The sequence below is a fragment of the Tursiops truncatus genome, chromosome 4, assembly GCF_011762595.2.
Source record: "Tursiops truncatus isolate mTurTru1 chromosome 4, mTurTru1.mat.Y, whole genome shotgun sequence".
Taxonomy (NCBI): Eukaryota; Metazoa; Chordata; class Mammalia; order Artiodactyla; family Delphinidae; genus Tursiops; species Tursiops truncatus.
The window spans coordinates 102,334,414-102,354,254 of record NC_047037.1 but is presented as its reverse complement, the minus strand read 5'-3'; the positions used below and the strand labels follow the sequence as shown (position 1 = coordinate 102,354,254).

The 19,841-nt window shown below is 35.7% G+C and overlaps 1 protein-coding gene across 1 annotated transcript in view; it reads left to right on the top strand.

The window, feature by feature from the left end:
- The window catches only part of EPHA3 (EPH receptor A3), a 374,642-nt gene that overhangs the window by 304,583 nt on the left and 50,218 nt on the right, over window positions 1-19,841 (top strand). The window contains exons 10-11 of the mRNA XM_019922227.3: window positions 12,073-12,198; window positions 18,515-18,700. Of these exons, the coding sequence (XP_019777786.1) occupies window positions 12,073-12,198; window positions 18,515-18,700 (312 nt within the window). The remainder of the gene's footprint in view (window positions 1-12,072; window positions 12,199-18,514; window positions 18,701-19,841) is intronic.

The following is a 19,841-nucleotide window of genomic DNA, read 5'->3' as shown; positions in this document are numbered from 1 at the left end:
ATGAACTTGCAGCACTGATAAATTTCTGTGTGCCACTTGTAAGCAGGTTTCTCTATCACTTCAATCTGCTTTAGCTGTTGCTTTTTATGGTGGAGTTTGTTGAAACTTTAATTTTCTTCAAATGTATAATATCCTTATGATAGCCAAACAAAAAAGAAATGTGTTTTATCCTAGCTGCAAGGGCATAAAGTATATGCATGTCATAAACTTTCTGCGTCTTAATGCTACAGCTGGTTTACTTCAGACCATTTATTTTGTATTACTTTGAAAAGCTCTAGCTATGAACTATTCCCTCCAGCCTTGTTACAAATCCTATAATATTGCTTCAAAAGGAAAGAAATGTGTTTCACCTCCTAAGATCCTGTCCCCTTGCCCTCTCTGGCCGGGCCTTTTTACTTTTTTGCTATCCTTAGGGCAACTCATGCTGGTAAAATGGAAATGTAAATTACTGTGTTTGCACAGAATGAGCTGTAAAGTAGTGCAGCTTAACACGTGTGCATGTGTTTATTATCTGGTTTTCTTGACACAGCCCAGTTACTCTGTGTGTTGCTCTTAATTATTGGTGTGAAGGGATTATGTGCTTGCATCCTGAATCACCTGATTCCTGGAACCTCTGGGGACAGCAGTTAAAAATCAGCAGTCAAAGCTCCCACAGTGAACAGGCCATTTTTCTTGGAGATGTGTGCGTGTGTTTATACTTGTATTGTTTCCCTAAATGTCATGCAGATAGAAAAGCAATTTACTTAACTTTAATCAATCACAATGAATTGATTGATTTTATTTGGGAATGACTATTTAATTTTTAGATTAGTTAGTAATACATATACTCTCTAGGGCTGACAGGAACGGAATGGTCACTCTAAAGCACACTTTCAAGGCTGTTTGAAGCCAGCACTTATTTAAAATGTTTGAGACATTGTTCCTAACAACTCATTTTATAATCTTCTTTGTCAATTCCTTTTTTTAATTTAAGTATAGTTGATTTACAATATTATATTGGTTTCAGATGTATAGCATAGTGATTCAGGATTTTTACAGATTATATGCCATTAAAAATTATTACAAGATAATGGCTATAATTCCCTGTGCGATAACAGTATATCTGTTGCTTATCTAGTTTATATGTAGTAATTCGTATCTCTTAACCCCATACCACTATTTTGCCAGTAAGTCTCTCCCAAATTGATTTCCTTAAGTTCAGCAAGGTAAAATATTTGTGATTGTTTACCAGGAAAAAAATTTCATTTTCACCTTATTTTTAAAAGTGCTATTTTTTCCCTTGGAAAGGAATGCTAGATTTTCTTAACTTACTATTTCCTGACTTTACTATGACTAGTGGAAAATCAAAATTGGATGATCACATATTCTAGCCTCCATTTGACTGTCTTCTTTAAAATGTAACCAAATTGACTAAACAAAAAGATTCTGAGAAGACTTCATTTCCTAACGTCTTTTATTAAATCTATGGTTACTTTTACTGTTTTCCTTACCCCAAAGCAAGAAAAGTATGATAGCTTTCCTTAATCTGTTTCTTGTTTCAACAGTAAAGTGTTTTAGTACTGATAATGTAGAAATAGTTTTAGTGTGGTAATAAATTATAGTAGACCACTGTACTAAAGACTGACTGTGTTTATAGAAAGAAATGATGTTTATAATAAACAGCAGAAGCATGCAAACTGATGCATGAGCTCCAAAGAAACGGGCATTTCTAAGCCCAAATTCTGTCTCTGGGAAACCTCAGTGATATTCATATTTGTGAATAAGCATTCTTAACATGAAGATACTGATAATGGCCATAGTCTCTGTCATTTACTGGGCACTAACTACAATAACAGGCACTCAATGCTAGGCACTTGAAGAGCAAGTTTTCCAGAGCTTTCTTTCTCTGATGCTTAGCAGATTCTTTGTGCTGCGCTATTCAAAGTGGAAGAACTAGAAAAGTAGAGTTCTTCAAAAGCTACTCCACTCACAGTTTGCCCAAAGAAAGGGCAAAAAACTTACTATTTCCCCATTTCGGTGGATGTTGACTCCCTAGATATGGGTGTCATCTCAAATTATCTACACTCTGCCTCTGGATGGAGAGTGGCCAGTCTTTTGCAGTGTCAGGGTCAACACTAGGCAGAGGGAGGAGTGGCACTGACCTATCTTCTCCTACATTTTCCATGTGCTCCCTCACCTCCCACTCCCATTTTGCTGTCTCAAAATCATCTGAAGAGGGCTTCCCTGGTGGCGCAGTGGTTGAGGGTCCGCCTGCTGATGCAGGGGACATGGGTTCGTGCCCCTGTCCCGGAAGATCCCACATGCCGCGGACTGGCTAGGCCCGTGAGCCATGGCCACTGAGTCTGTGCGTCCAGAGCCTGTGCTCCGCAACGGGAGAGGCCACAACAGTGAGAGGCCCGCGTACCGAAAAAAAAAAAAAAAAAAACCATCTGAAGAAGTAGCTAAGGAAAATAGTCTTTACTTCCCATCTTTCATAATCCATTTATTCTTATGCCTATATTTTTTTACTCAAAACCTCTATGGAAGCTTCCCAGGAACATAAATTATTATGTGAGGTAACATGAGATTCACAAAGTCACCCTGTAGATCAACAAACTAATCATGTCTTAGCCCAGACTCTGAAATCCTGGACTCATTGGCCAAATGTCCATTGTGATGAAGGCTCTTAGGAACAATTGCTGTCATCACAATCCCTACATCTATTTCATATGAACTATTATACAAAACTGGCTCAAAGAATCTTCAGTAATTCCAGAATGTTCAGCTGCAATTTTGCCAGTAAGATTCTTCTATTAAAAAGTGATATCAGAGACTTCCCTGGTGGCGCAGTGGTTGAGAATCTGCCTGCCAATGCAGGGGACATGGGTTCAAGCCCTGGTCTGGGAAGATCCGCATGTTGCAGAGCAGCTAAGCCCATGTGCCACATATACTGAGCCTGCGTGCCCTAGAGCCTGCTCTCTGCAACAAGAGAAGCCACCACAATGAGAAGCCCACACCCGGCAACAAAAAGTAACCCCCACTCCCCGCAACTAGGTAAAGCCTGCATGCAAAAATGAAGACCCAACGCAGCCAAAAATAAATAAATACATTTTTTAAAAAAGTGATATCAGAAAAAGATAATGTCTGATTTTATTTGTTATTTTAGGATATTAAAAACACCTTCAATAATATAGTGTACCAAATGAAAAAATATATCACCATTAAGAATCCATGTCCCAACTGGGGATCCTGTGTAAGTCACAGGCAGCTATCCGGGAGGAGCTGCCCAGAGTGGACGCATTGGAGGTGCCAGCGACTCTACGAGTTCCACCTACCCATTTCTATTCATTCTGTCCGAGTCAGGTTACCTGTGAAAGGCCAAGAAAGTTTTATTTAGCCATGTGGCTGACAGGGTCTTAGTGCTCCGGCCGGGTGTCAGGTCTCTGCCTCTGAGGTGGGAGAGCCGAGTTCAGGACATTGGTCCACCAGAGAGCTCCCGGCTCCAAGTAATATCAAATGCCAAAAGCTCTCACAGAGACTTCCATCTCAATGCTAAGACCCAGCTCTACTCAACGACCAGCAAGCTACAGTGCTGGACACCATATGCCAAACAACTAGCAAGACAGGAACACAACCCCACCCATTAGCAGAGAGGCTGCCTAAAATCATAATAAGTCCACAGACACCCCAAAACACACCACCAGACATGGACCTTCCCACCAGAAAGACAAGATCCAGCCTCTACCACCAGAACACAGGCATTAGTCCCCTCCACCAGGAAGCCTACACAACCCACTGAACAAACCTTAGCCACTGGGGGAAGACACCAAAAACAACGGGAACTATGAACCTGCAGCCTGCAAAAAGGAGACCCCAAACACTGTAAGTTAGGCAAAATGAGAAGACAGAAAAACACACAGCAGATGAAGGAGCAAGGTAAAAAACCACCAGACCAAATAAATGAAGAGGAAATAGGCAGTCTACCTGAAAAAGAATTCAGAGTAATGTTAGAAAAGATGATCCAAAATCTTGGAAATAGAGTGGAGAAAATACAAGAAACGTTTAACAAGGACCTAGAAGAACTAAAGAACAAACAAGCAATGATGAACAACACAAAAAATGAAATTAAAAATTCTCTGGAAGGAATCAATAGCAGAATAACTGAGGCAGAAGAACGGATACGTGACCTGGAAGATAAAAGAGTGGAAATAACTACCACAGAGCAGAATAAAGAAAAAAGAATGAAAAGAATTGAGGACAGTCTCAGAGACCTCTGGGACAACATTAAACGCACTAACATTCGAATTACAGGGGTCCCAGAAGAAGAAGAGAAGAGAATGGGACTGAGAAAATATTTGAAGAGATTATAGTTGAAAACTTCCCTAATATGGGAAAGGAAATAGTCAGTCAAGTCTAAGAAATGCAGAGTCCCATACAGGATAAATCCAAGGAGAAACATGCCAACACATATTAATCAAACTATGATAATTAAATACAAAGAAAAAATATTAAAAGCAACAAATAACATACAAGGGAATCCCCATAAGGTTAATAGCTGATTTTTCAGCAGAAACTCTGCAAGCCAGAAAGGAGTGGCAAGACATATTTAAAGTGATGAAAGGGAAAAAACTAAAACCAAGCTTACTCTACCCAGCAAGGATCTCATTCAGATTTGACAGAGAAATTAAAACCTTCACAGACAAGCAAAAGCTATGAGAATTCAGCACCACCAAACCAGCTTTACAACAAATGCCAAAGGAACTTCTCTAGGCAGGAAACACAAGAGAAGGAAAAGACCTGAAATAACAAACCCAAAACAATTAAGAAAATGGTAATAGGAACATACATATCAATAACTACCTTAAATGTAAACAGATTAAATGCTCCAACCAAAAGACATACACTGGCTGAAAGGATACAAAAACAAAATCCGTACATATCCTGTCTACAAGAGACCCAATTCAGACCTAGGGACGCATACAGACTGAAAGTGAGGGGTTGGTAAAAGATACTCCTTGCAAATGGAAATCAAAAGAAAGCTGGAGTAGCAATTCTCATATCACACAAAACAGACTTTAAAATAAAAACTATTACAAAAGACAAAGAAGGACACTACATAATGATCAAGGGATCAATCCAAGAAGAAGATATAACAATCGTAAATATTTATGAACCAACATAGGAGAACCTCAATACATAAGGCAAATGCTGGAAGCCATAAAAGGGGAAATCAACAGTAACACAATCATAGTAGGGGACTTTAACACACCATTTTCGCCAATGGAGAGATCATCCAAAATAAAAATGAATAAGGAAACACAAGCTTTAAATGATACATTAAACAAGATGGACTTAATTGATATTTATAGGACACTCCATCCAAAAACACCAGAATACACTTTCTTTTCAAGTGCTCATGGAACATTCTCCAGGATAAATCATATCTTGAGTCACAAATCAAGCCTTGGTGAATTTAAGAAAGTTGAAATCATATCAAGTATCTTTTCCAACTGCAACACAATGAGACTAGATATGAATTACTGGAAAAAATCTGTAAAAAATACAAACACATGGAGACTAAACAATACACTACTAATCAACCAAGAGATCACCGAAGAAATCAAAGAGAAAATTCAAAAATACCTAGAAATAAATGACAATGAAAAGACGACCCAAAACCTATGCGATGCAGCAAAGAAGTTCTAAGAAGGCAGTTTATAGCAATGCAATCCTACTTCAAGAAGCAATAAAAATCTCAAAAAAACAACTTAACTTTACACCGAGAGTGATTAGAGAAAGAGCAAGAAAACCCCAGAGTTAGCAGAAGGAAAGAAATCATGAAGATCAGATCAGAAATCAATGAAATGAAATGAAGGCAACAATAACAAAGATCAATAAAACTAAAATCGGTTCTTTGAGAAGATAAACAAAATTGATAAACTACTAGCCAGACTCATCCAGAAAAAATGAAAGAAAACTCAAACCAACAGAATTAGAAATGAAAAAGAAGTAACAACTGACACTGCAGAAATACAAAGAATCTTGAGAGATTACTACAAGCAACTGTATGCCAATAAAATGGACAACCTGGAAGAAATGGACAAATTCATAGAAAAGCACAACCTTCTGAGACTGAACCAGGAAGAAATAGAAAATATAAACAGACCAATCACAAGCACTGAAATTGAAAGTGTGATTAAAAATCTTCCAACACGGCCTCCCTGGTGGTGCAGTTGTTGAGAGTTCGCCTGCTAATGCAGGGGACATGGGTTCATGCACTGGTCCAGGAAGATCCCACATGCCGTGGAGAGGCTGGGCCCATGAACCATGGCCACTGAGCCTGCACGTCTGGAGCCTGTGCTCCGCAACGGGAGAGGCCAAAACAGTGAGAGGCCTGTGTACCGCAAAAAAAAAAAAAAAAAAAAGGAAAATCTTCCAACAAACAAAAGCCCAGGACCAGATGGATTCACAGGCAAATTCTGTCCAACATTTAGAGAAGAGCTAACACCTATCCTCCACAAATTCTTCCAAAATATAACAGAGGGAGGAACACACCCAAACTCATCCTACGAGGCCAGCATCACCCTGATACCAAAATCAGACAAAGATGTCACAAAGAAAGAAAACTACAGGCCAATATCACTGATGAACATAGATGCAAAAATCCTCAACAAAGTACTAGCAAACAGAATCCAAAAGCACATTAAAAGGATCATACACCATGATCAAGTGGGGCTTATCCTAGGAATGCAAGGATTCTTCAATATATGCAAATCAATCAATGTGATAAACCATATGAACAAACTGAAGGAGAAGACCCATATGATCATCTCAGTAGATGCAGAAAAAGCTTCTGACAAATTTCAACACCCATTTATGATAAAAATCCTCCAGAAAGTAGGCATAGAGGGAACTTACCTCAACATAATAAAGGCTATATATGACAATCCCACAGCCAACATCGTTCTCAATGGTGAAAACCTGAAACCATTTCCTCTAAGATCAGGCACAAGACAAGGTCGTCCACTTTCACCACTATTATTCAACATAGTTTTGAAAGTTTTAGCCACAGCAATCAGAGAAGAAAAAGAAATAAAAGGAATCCAAATTGGAAAAGAAGTAATACTGTCACTGTTTGCAGATGACATGATACTATACATAGAGAATCCTGAAGAGGCTACCAGAAAACTATTAGAGCTAATCAATGAATTTGGTAAAGTAGCAGGATAAAAAATTAATGTAAAGAAATCTCTTGCATTCCTATACACTAATGATGAAAAATCTGAAAGAGAAATTATGGAAACACTCACATTTGCCATTGCAACAAAAAGAATAAAATACCTAGGAATGAACCTACCTAAGGAGACAAAAGACCTGTATGCAGAAAACTATAAGACCCTGATGAAAGAAATTAAAGATGATACAAACAGATGGAGAGATATACTATGTTCTTGGATCAGAGGAATCAACATTGTGAAAATGACTCTACTACTGAAAGCAATCTACAGATTCAGTGCAATACCTATCAAACTGCCAATGGCATTTTTCACTGAAATAGAACAAAAAATTTCACAATTTGTATGGAAACACAAAAGACCCCGGATAGCCAAAGCAATCTTGAGAAAGAAAAATGGAGCTGTAGGAATCAGGCTCCCTGACTTCAGACTATACTACAAAGTTACAGTAATCAAGACAGTATGGTACCAGCACAAAAACAGAAATGTAGATCAATGGAACAGGATAGAAAACCCAGAGAAAAACCCACACACATATGGTCACCTTATTTTTGATTAAGGGGGCAAGAATATACAATGGAGAAAAGATAATCTCTTCAAGAAGTGGTGCTGGGAAAACTGGACAGCTACATGTAAAAGAATGAAATTAGGACATTCCCTAACACCATACACAAAAATAAACTCAAAATGGATTAAAAACCTAAATGGAAGGCCAGACACTATAAAACTCTTAGAGGAAAACATAGGTAGAACACTCTATGACATAAATCACAGCAAGATTCTTTTTTACACACCTCCTAGAGAAATAGAAATAAAAACAAGAGTAAACAAATGGGGCCTAATGAAACTTAAAAGCTTTTGCACAGCAAAGGAAACTGTAAACAAGACGAAAAGACAACCCTTAGAATGGGAGAAAATATTTGTAAATGAAGCAACTGACAAAGGATTAATCTCCAAAATTTACAAGCTCATGCAGCTCAATATCAAGAAAACAAACAACCCATTCCAAAAATAGGCAGAAGACCCTAAACAGACATTTCTCCAAAGAAGATATACAGATTGCCAACAAAAATGAAAGGATGCTCAACATCACTAATCATTAGAGAAATACAAGTCAAAACTACAACGAGGTATCACCTCACACCAGTCAGAATAGCCATCATCAAAAAATCTACAAACAATAAATGCTGGAGAGGTTGTGGGGAAAAGGGAACCCCCTTGCACTGTTGGTGGGAATGTAAATTGATACAGCCACTATGGAGAATAGAATGGAGATTCCTTAAAAATCTAAAAATAAAACTACCATACGACCCAGCAATCCCACTCTTGGGCATATACTCTGAGAAAACCATAATTGAAAAAGAGTCATGTACCACAATGTTCACTGCAGCTCTATTTACAATAGCCAGGACATGGAAGCAACCTAAGTGTCCATCGACAGATGAATGGATAAAGAAGATGTGGCACATATATACAATGGAATATTACTCTGCCATATAAAGAAATGAAATTGAGTTATTTGTAGTGAGGTGGATGGACCTAGAGACTGTCATACAGAGTGAAGTAAGTCAGAAAGAGAAAAACAAATACTGTAAGCTAACACATATATATGGTATCTAAAAAAAAAAGTGGTTCTTAAGAACCTAGGGCCAGGACAGGAATAAAGACACAGACGTAGAGAATGGACTTGAGGACACGGGGAGTGGGAAAGGTAAGCTGGGACAAAGTGAGAGAGTTGCATGGACATATATACACTACCAAATGTAAAATAGATAGCTAGTGGGAAGCAGCCGGATAGCACAGGGAGATCAGCTCAGTGTTTTGTGACCACCTAGAGGGGTGGGATAAGGAGGGTGGGAGAGAGACACAAGAGGGAGGAGATATGGTGATATATGTATATGTATAGCTGATTCACTTTGTTATTAACAAAAACTAACACAACCTTGTAAAGCAATTATACTTCAATAAAGATGTTAAAAAAAAAAAAGAAATTGAAGATGACACAAATAAACCGCAAGATAGCCCATGCTCATGGATCTAAAGAGTTAATATTGTCAAAATGGCCCCAGTACCTAAACCATCTATAGATCCAGTGTAATCTGTACCAAAATTCCAATGGCATTTTTCAGAGAAGTAGAAGGAACTATCCCAAATTTCATATGGAATTACAAAGACCTCAAATAGCCAAAGCAATCTTAGAAAGCTGGAGGCATCACACTTCCAGATTTCAAATTATATCACAAAGTTATAGTAATAAACACAGTATGGTACTGGCATAAAACAGACACATAGACCAATGGAGCAGGATTGAGAGCCCAGAACTAAACTCATGAATATGGCCAACTAGGGAGCCAAAGAATACTCAATAGGGAAATGATAGTTTCTTCACTAAATGATGTTGGGAGAACTGGATATTCATTTGCAAAAGAATGAAACTACACCATCATCTTACATCACTCACAAAATGTAACTCAAAATGAATTAAGGACTTCAACATAAGACCTGAACTTATAAAATTTTAGAACAAAAATAGAGAAAAAGCTCATTGACATAGGTCTTAGCAATGATATTTTTGGATATGAACCCCAAAACACCAGCAACAAATGCAAAATCAACAAGCATTACTACATTAAACTAAAAATCTTCTGCACAGCAGAAGAAACAATTAAGGAAAAGAAAAGGGAATCTATAGAATGGTAAAAATATTTGCAAACCATATATCTGATAAGAGGTTAATACCCAAAATACATAAGGAACTCAACAGCAAAAACCCAAGCAATCCAATTAGAAAATGGGCAAAAGACATGAATAGACATTCTTTCCAAAGAACACATACAAATGGCCAACAAGTACATAAAAAGGAGCTCTATACCACTAACCATCAGGGATATGCAAATCAAAATCACAATGAGATACTGTCTCACATCTGTTAGCATGACTATTCTCAAAAAGACAAAGGATAACAAATGCTGACAAGGATGTGTAGAAAAGGAGATCTGGTGCACTGTTGGTGGGAATGTAAATTGGTATCACCAATGTTGGAAAAGTACAGAGGGTTCTCAAAAAATTAAAAATACAACTACAATATGGTTCAGCAATCCTACTGGTGGGTATATATTGAAAGGAAATGAAATCACTATCTCAAAGGTATATCTGCACCTCCATGTTTACTATAGCATTTTTCACAACAGTCAAGACATGGAAATAACCTAAGTGTCTACTGACAGATGAATGGATAAAGAAAATGAGGTATATTTATAGAATGGAATATTATTTATCCATATAAAAGAAGGAAATCCTACCATTTGTGACAACATGGATGGACCTTGAAGGTATTTTGCTAAATGAAATAAGCCAGAGAGAGAAAGACAAATACTTTATGAATTCACATGTGGAATATAAAAATATCAAACTCATAGAAACAGAAAATAGTATGGTGGTTGCCAGGGGCTGAGGGATGGGGAATATGGGGAGATGTTGGTCAAACAGTACAAGCTTTCAGTTAGAAGATGAACAACTTCTGGGGATCGAAGGTGCTGCATGGTGACTCTAGTTAACATTATTGTATTGTACACTAGGAAGTTGCTATGAGAGTAGAGTTTTAACATTCTCATGCTAACAACAACAACAAAAAAGGTAATAATGTGAGATGAGGAATGTTTTAATATTATTGTGGTAAATATTTCACAATATATATATGTATCAAACGATCACATTGTACAGTTTAAACCTACACAATGTTATGTCAATTATATTTCAATAAAGCTGGGAAAAAGTGATAGAAAAAAAAGAAAGAATCCATGTCCCTTGCTAAAATAATTTTACTAATATTATTCACCATTATGAAAATTAAAATCAAAATCAATATTATTAGTATATATACTGTGGCAGTTAAATTACAGTGTCCTTTAATGTTAGAGCATGTTTATGTACTTTAATAGATTTTAGGTTTCCTTTTTAAAAATTTAGTTTTCTTTCAGAGAAAGTTAGTTTCTTGAACATTCCAAATTGTTTCAAATATGAATTATATTTCCAAATGATAGGAATTTTATTAATATTATATGAAATCCTAAATGATTCTCCTGTATCTTTTGTCTGTGCTATTTTAATTGCAGAACATCATGAAAATTTTTCACCTTCAAAAAAATTCAATAAATAAATATACTATGAAGAAAGTTTATATTTAATAAGCTATAAATATGATTTATGTTTGGAATTTAGCTCCTTACCACAATTATTAAACTTATAGAGAGCACTTATATTGCTTTTAACCATGTTGAAAAGCTGCATAATAAGATTTCAGTTAATTTAAACTGTATTAGTATATACATATAATACCCATATTATGTATACGTAAACTCACAGCTTAACGTAAATCTATAAATGCAGTGGGGAATTTTGATTGTGACTGTTAATAAAAGCAGAATAGTGTCAGATGAAAGACATGCCGTTTTATATCCTCTAATTACATCAGCTATTCCGCCTTATGAAAGTATGTCACAAGCTTTCCTTTATTGTCACATGCGGCACTATAATAGATATTTGGTTACCGCACTGTTTACAGAGTCACAAACGTGTGATAGTGTGATGGCATTCACCCACTGCTGCTACTGGTAGTAATTACTAGACCTATTCAATTCTGAACCATTTTTCTCTCCTCAAGAACCCCCTCCTTGAATGTCCATTTTCCTTCTAGTGTTTTTATAGAGAAAGTTCATTATGGTACCTCTTTCTGTTTCATTACGGTTTAATGTCATGGGGATTTTTTTAAAAACCAATAATGTTATCATAAATTCACACGGTAAAGGTTTTATAAATGCCTTTCTTCCTAAATGCCTTTCTTCCTTTCCTTAAACAGTAAAACTTCCAGGTCTCAGGACTTACGTTGACCCGCACACTTACGAAGACCCTACCCAAGCAGTTCATGAGTTTGCTAAGGAATTGGATGCCACCAACATATCCATTGACAAAGTTGTTGGAGCAGGTAACCACCGCAGTAATCCCACTGTCAACCTAGTATGTTAATTACAAGTCTACAGCTATGCATAAGAATGCTGCCTGGGATTGACTGCTCAGGTTCTCAGGCCAAAATATATTGCTATGAAAAGGGACATTTTCTGATTTCATTATGAAAGGCAGGCAGTAAATAAATGAACGAGTATTTAATGGAATGTAATGATTTCAAAGGTGCCAGACCTACAGCCTCAGAGACCACGGCCAGCTTTCTATTTATTGAATTTCAGAGCGGGGAGCCGCCGCAGCTCAATCTCTCCATGGCTATGCTGATCATGTGTCAAGTCTATCTGGCTAAATGGAGATAACAGGATAAAAGTGTGTCTTACTTTAAATGAGCCCACTAAGTGAAAATTTTGATTTGTAGAGAAAAAGTAATTCTAGAATCTTCTTTGGAATTAAAAAACAAAGACAACACAAAATAAAATAAAAAATGACATATTTTATACAAATTCCATCACAACTATATTGAGAGGATAGTTTAAATAATGTGAAGTGCTTCATTTTAATACTTGCTTGTAAGGGTATATAGTTTTAAAGTATTTGTGTTGAAGCTTGTTTTCATATAGACATACTTTTGTTCTAATTATTAATTTGCTCAATCACAAATTCATTAACAAACACCTATGGAGTGTTAATAGGTGTCACAGTTGCATATTTCTAAAATATTATAGATATTATTAATAGCAGTTGAGTATTTCCAAAAAATTATATTTATAAAATAACAGTATTTTATAAAATTACACATAAACATATGGCATTCACAGAATATGCAGTGTGCATTTTAATAAAACTACTACTCAAAAGTAAAAATAAACAATATTGTACAATAATTGTACACAGTCATCTCATTCTTCAATATTGCTCTAAAAACAAACACGAACTAGTTATGTCTATGTGGGAAATAGAGTGAAAGTATGAAAAATGAACTTTTTGAATTATGCATATCATATCAGATCACATTTCCTGCAAGTACTCTATACATGACTGATGCCTTTTTACACAAATGTGCATATAATTTTCTGTTTCTTTTTCTATGTACTAAAGAATTATTTATAACTCAAGTAGTATTTACTATTCAAGCAGGATAATCTGAGTAATTCATATATTATCTAAATAAAATGATAGTTTCATAAATCTTCTCTTCTAATTTTCTTAATGTTATATCCTCCTAAAATTCACATGTGCAGATAATATGAAAATATGAAACTAGCAATTCATAAAAGGAAACTAGAATAAGTACTTCCTTTTTCACAATCTAAGACTTAAGAATACACACATTCACTGTACATCTATGTTAATTCGGCCTAAATTAATCCAGATATATATTGATTACTCTTTCATTTGTATAGTTTTGCTTTGTCAACTACTCCATGGTGCAGAGGGGCTTTGTCATGCTGGTTTTAATGCTGTCCCACAAGAGTGCACTGTTCTCCAGCATGGAAGTTGCCGTAGCATATGCAGCAAAAGACTTTGCACACTCAACTGGAGAATGTGATGAGAGAAGGTCAACCAATGTCCAGAAGGTCAGACATATTGTGACCTTGAAATTTGGGGCCTTCTGCATTAATAAAAGCTTATATATACAGATGTTATTGACAAAGCCAGGTATCTAGAACATAGTAGTGTGAGACAAAGCATACTCATTAAAAATGGTATCTGATCAATGAGATAAAGGGAAAGACTATTTGTACTGAATCATTTAATAATCCTTGACGCTCATTAAAGATTAAAACAGATCCTCTTTTTCCTTTCTTTCTTCAAACATATTTGTAAAAAATTAGACATATGCTGCATTTTCAGAGTTTTGCAGCCAATAGTCTCATTTGCCACATTAAGGGCGATAAAACTGTGCCTATTTTGTTTGCAAATATGTATATCTTCAAGGTTGGTTATGCTTCACCTGGAAGATTTCTTTATAAAATGCACTCCCAATTCTAGTCTGTCTTGATTAGCCTTTAAATGATTTGTCATTAGCAAGATAGAATATGAAATCAAGGTTTTGAAGGCTATCATTTTTTAACATTTTGTTTTGTAAAATTGTAAATGTCTACAAAAATAGATGAAATTGTAAAATAGTATAATGAACCTGCATGTAACCATTTCTACAGCAACTTCAATCACAGTCCACTCATGACCACCTTCTTTCATTTATACTCTTACCCACTTCCTATACCTTTTAAAATTAAAAAAAATAATGTTGTCCACAAAAAATTAGTAATCATGCTAAATTGATTAGCACCTATCTTCTTTTTTTTTTAACATCTTTATTGGGGTATAATTGCTTTACAATGGTGTGTTAGTTTCTGCTTTGTAACAAAGTGAATCAGTTATACATATACATATGTTCCCATATCTCTTCCTTCTTGCGTCTCCCTCCCTCCCACCCTTCCTAAACACCTATCTTCTATTGTTAAAGGCTGAATCTTTTATTAAATGACAGAACTTTCACAGTCAGTTAAATATACAGGAAGACTATTTGTGGACTAACTCTTTAGTTTTCTGTCAAAAATTTTATACAAAGAAATAGATATAACAGAAACTCTCATTTATACATTGAAAAACCAGAAGAATTATAACCATATTGCAAATTACAAAATTAAAATTGAGGCATGAATTAACTTTCTCAAGGTAGTATAATTTTGTTAGTGAGGAATTCATAATGACCAAAATTCCTAATTTTATTCCTCAATCCAACCATTATTTCAAGGTTTCCTGAAGGTAGAAAATATTTAATTCCTATTCTGTGCTATACATTCACATGATTTTAATTTTATTAGACTTTTAAATAGGTATTATTATCTCCATTTCACCAGATGAGGAAACAAAAGCTGAAAATGTGAATGGCCCATGGTCACATAGATATTAATTAGGAAGCCAAAATCTGAAACTTGTACTTTTCAACTTCAAAGTTTATGCTAGACACTAATGATCACAATAGTGCCTTCTAAGATTTTTTTGAAGATGAATTGAGATAATTCATGTATAGTGCTTAGCTGACACAACAGCATTGTTCAGTGTGTCTTTTTATTATTCTTCTCTTATTAAAACAGTGGAAGGAGAATGGGCTTTGACTAGTGTAGAGGGTCATTCCACTTAAACACAAGTGCATTATTTCCTGTTTTAAATGAGATTAGCATAAGAAATTTTATTTTGAGCAATTGTGCATTGTGTACCTTAAATCAAAATACAGTGTACCCATTCTCATAAAGCATATTTTATTTCAAAGGGCAAATAAACACTGATGCACTTAATTATTTAAAAAATCAAGTAGTGTCTTCTCAAATGAACTTCTTGTAGCTGTGCTTTTATTTAGAAATGACAGGATCTAAAGTTTGTTTCTCACAGGTGCAAAGTTAATTGAACCATGTAAAATTGGCTAGATAGAAAAATCAGGCATTGCGTTTGTCCAGTCTTTGTTAATTTTTCCAACACTGTTCTTTTAAGAACAGTTATTATAAAGAGAATTGAATTAATATGTAACATTTCTATCTCTAGTATAATGTATTTGTGACAATTTCTAGTATTTATCAGATAAAATAATCACATTTCTAAATTTTATGATTTTTTTAAATACTAGCATTACTGAAGCACCATTTTCTGAATTTTGAAGGTAGATAACATGTCCATATGTCCAGCTCTCCCACTGAGAACAAAGGAAGAAACACTAATTGGGCCACTTGAAATTCAAACTCTTCCCCTTGATCTCCCTAGTGAGGTACTTTCACAACATTCTTTCCTTTACAAATACTTGTCCAATATGACATTAAGCTTGTTATCACCGTGATCATCACAGCCATCTCTTTTTACAGTAATACAGAATTTGATATTTTAAAAAGAACTTTAGTATTTATTCTTCTCCTTGATCTAACCGTTAAGAAGTAGATAAATATTTATCCTTTTTTTTTTTTTTTTTTTTTTTTGCGGTACGTGGGCCTCTCACTGTTGTGGCCTCTTCTGTTGTGGAGCACAGGCTCCGGACGCGCAGGCTCAGCAGCCATGGCTCACGGGCCCAGCCGCTCCACGGACCGGGGCACGAACCCATGTCCCCTGCATCGGCAGACGGACTCTCAACCACTGCGCCACTAGGGAAGCCTGATATTTATCCTTCTTAAAGTAGGTTTGAACTCAAGGAAGAGAGAATGACTAACACTTAGATGGCACTTACTATGTGTCTGGCTCTCTTCTAAGTCCATTCTAAGGGCATTCTATGTACATTAATTCCTCTAACTGCACAAAAATTTTATGAAATAGACAAAATTGGTGTCCCTATGTTATAGATAAGGAGACAAAGGCACAGAGAGGTTAAAACAGTCACTCAAAATAAGTGACAGAGGCTGAATTAGACCCTAGACAATCGGCTCCAGAATCCATGCTCTATCTAACAGTTCTGTACTGTCTGTCCTGTAAACTAACAAGTGACTTGCCACTTAGAATAAATGGCCATGACTTCCAAATTTAAAACACAGTCCATTACACCCTATTGATCCATGATAATGGCAGAACTTTTTTTCAGAATATGAAAATTCATGATGGATGCCTCCTTGTGGTTTGCCCAAACTTAATGTTTACACAGAGTGAACTGGGGTTTTGGGCAATGTTCTGAGAGCCCTGCATAAAGAAAGAAACTCTTAGTCTTGTTTACAAATTTTTAACAATGATTTACTTTGCATCATAACTTCTCCTAATGCTCACACATCTATAATGGCATATTCTTCCTTTGATTTAAAAAAAGATCATTGAGTGTTCTCAAGTTCTGCCCCTAATTCTCCCCATAATCCTAAAAAACACTCTAGCTGCAGATATTGCTATCATCTCTGTACTTCCTTGAGGGGAAGAAATTAGATCTGCCTTTATTACCATTATATCTCCGTGTTTTTCATAGTATCTGTAATACTGTTGCCAATTGATGAATATTTATTAAATAAATGTATGAATACCTGCTTTTGGACATTAAGTGACTTTGACAAGTTACAGTACATGTCATTGTTTTGAAAACAGTGGCAAGACTGGATTCCTGAGCAAGGGAGGGTCAAGTCTAAGGGAGTTTAGAACTTTCTGGAGAGAAGCAAGTCATTTGTAGGGATGCAGCTGGTAAATCATTAGGACAACCTGCTGCTTTTGTGGGTTGAAGGACTTACTTGGATGAAAAATAGAGAAGTATCTCACTACTTGACACCTTCTTTCTGGCTGACCCATGGAGCATGGGCCCTGCACAAAAACTCACAGTGAAAAGGTTGGACCAAAAATGTTTTTCCATTCCATAGAGAGCCTAAAAATTGATCATGTAATTTTTCTTTTCAGAAAAACTTTCATTTGCTGTTAAAAACTATTTTTTAAAATGTTGTACAAAACCCATCTAATAATCCACACAATATTAGGATTTCTTTCTTGAATGAGGAAAAATCAATATGTGGCACTACTTTATGGCAATCACTGTGGCAGCATTAGAGACAGAGAAATGAATGTAAAGGGTCTCTGCTCTCAAGGAGCTCAAAATCAAATGAAAGCGTTATGGGTGAATCTTCTCAATAACAATGTATGTGAAGGTAGTGACCAAACTAGTTCTAGGCAATTTTATATCAATTAAATTAGACTACATAAAAGTCAGCAACACTCCATATTCAACAAATTCTGATTGTGCATTTAAGACAACTTTTTTATTGAAGACATTGGATCTAAGAAAATATTTCTACAGTAATTCTTTAGATACTATTCAATACTGTTAGATTATTTTTCTCTTTCCAGAGCCCCAGAGAACTTTACAACTAGTATGTGAATAATACAACACACCCTACTCCATAAAATGACTTGATAGCTTATTCTTTTATTCCCATTTTCAGAGAGCTGGAATTTACAGCTAAATTGGCCCTGGTAAAAACAGAATACTGATAAACATCTGAAATTTAATCCAGTGTTTAACCCATTATATTGGCACTGATGCTGGTTGATTATCCTGAGGAAATGGTAGCTATGAGAACAAGGAATGAAAAAATCTAATAGATATAACTTTTGACTTCCCTCTTATTCTTTCATATGTCATTATTCATAGTGTAGTACTTCAAAATACATGAGCCTTATCACAAGGTCCATTTTCCACTAGGGTGTGGATGTCCTGGGGTTTCTTATTACCATCTTCCAAAATAATTTGGAGGCCTACAAGTGTACATCTTGCAGGTCAATTATTGAATTGGAATTATTGAGAGAAAACAGTTGCTCCCTACTGATGATTTTTTTATAATATAATTTCTTACCTTTTCTTGTTTTGTTCTTCTGCATTCTAACAGGTGAATTTGGAGAGGTGTGCAGTGGTCGCTTAAAACTTCCTTCAAAAAAAGAGATTTCAGTGGCCATCAAGACCCTGAAAGTGGGCTACACAGAAAAGCAGAGGAGAGACTTCTTAGGAGAAGCAAGCATTATGGGACAGTTTGACCATCCCAATATCATTAGACTGGAGGGAGTTGTTACTAAAAGTAAGTGAAGTCATAAGACTGATTTTGTGTATGTTGAGCAGAGGTTGTGTAAACCCAAAGTCAATAATTTAAGAATTTTGGTCTTTTTTTCATGAGTACCTGTTAGTCTTAACCAAAAACAAAGAAAAACAAAACGGAAAAAAAAATCAAAAAACAAAAACAAAACCTCAGTGTTTTAGGGTTAACATGTATTTCTTTGACAAGAGACCAAAGACATTTAACTAGTATTATTTTGACAGTGCTATTGTAGACCTTAAAAAGCTTTAAAAATTTAGGATCTAAATATTGGACTATAGTAATATATGCTGATTAAACTACAGTTGAGTGAATCATGTAGAACTTTCTGTCATGTAGAGTAGCAAGGAAAAAACAATGACTCAATTTTGACAGAAATTGCTGGGAACTCCTGGCTAGCTGCCTTTTCTTTTACTGTTCACTAGTTTCATTTAAGCTTCCAAATATTTACCCCCCTGGCTTTAGGGAAATTATGAGAGTTTTGGGAGTGCTTCTGAGCTGTAAAGATTGGAATCACATTAGACCCAAACCCTTTTCTCCATTCTCTGTGGATTTCAAATAATTCTCATCTAGAGTCCCAGATGGATTCTTGACTACTCTGGGGAAGCTCTGGCTTACAGCCTGCGACAGAGATCTGAACTTATTTCCATGATGATTTCTCCATCCAGGCTCAAAAGGGATCCCATGAGACAGATATGTGATTTTTGGCTCCAGTCCCAATGAAAACCTCTTGAGAATGCTCTGGGATGTTGTTTTTCTCAAGATTTTGGGGCACAAGATGAAGAATAAGCTAAATTGGCAGTAGCAGACTTCTTAGAGTGAAAGACAGCATATGGCAGGGAATTTGGCATCCTTTAGGGGATAATTCATTGGCACCATATTTACATATTCTGTGGTTACCAACAGACATTGCACATTATATTTTTCACAATGATATTTTTCTTTAACATTACGTGGAGCACTTTCCAAATGGCACTAATACCTATTATCATTTTTGTATGAGTAAAAAGGCAATTCCTTACTCACAAGAGCATGGTATAATTGAAATATACTTTGATTTCCTTTAGAGTTTTTTAATATAATAAGTGTGGTTAAGAATTTAACAATGTAGGAGAACTTAACCATA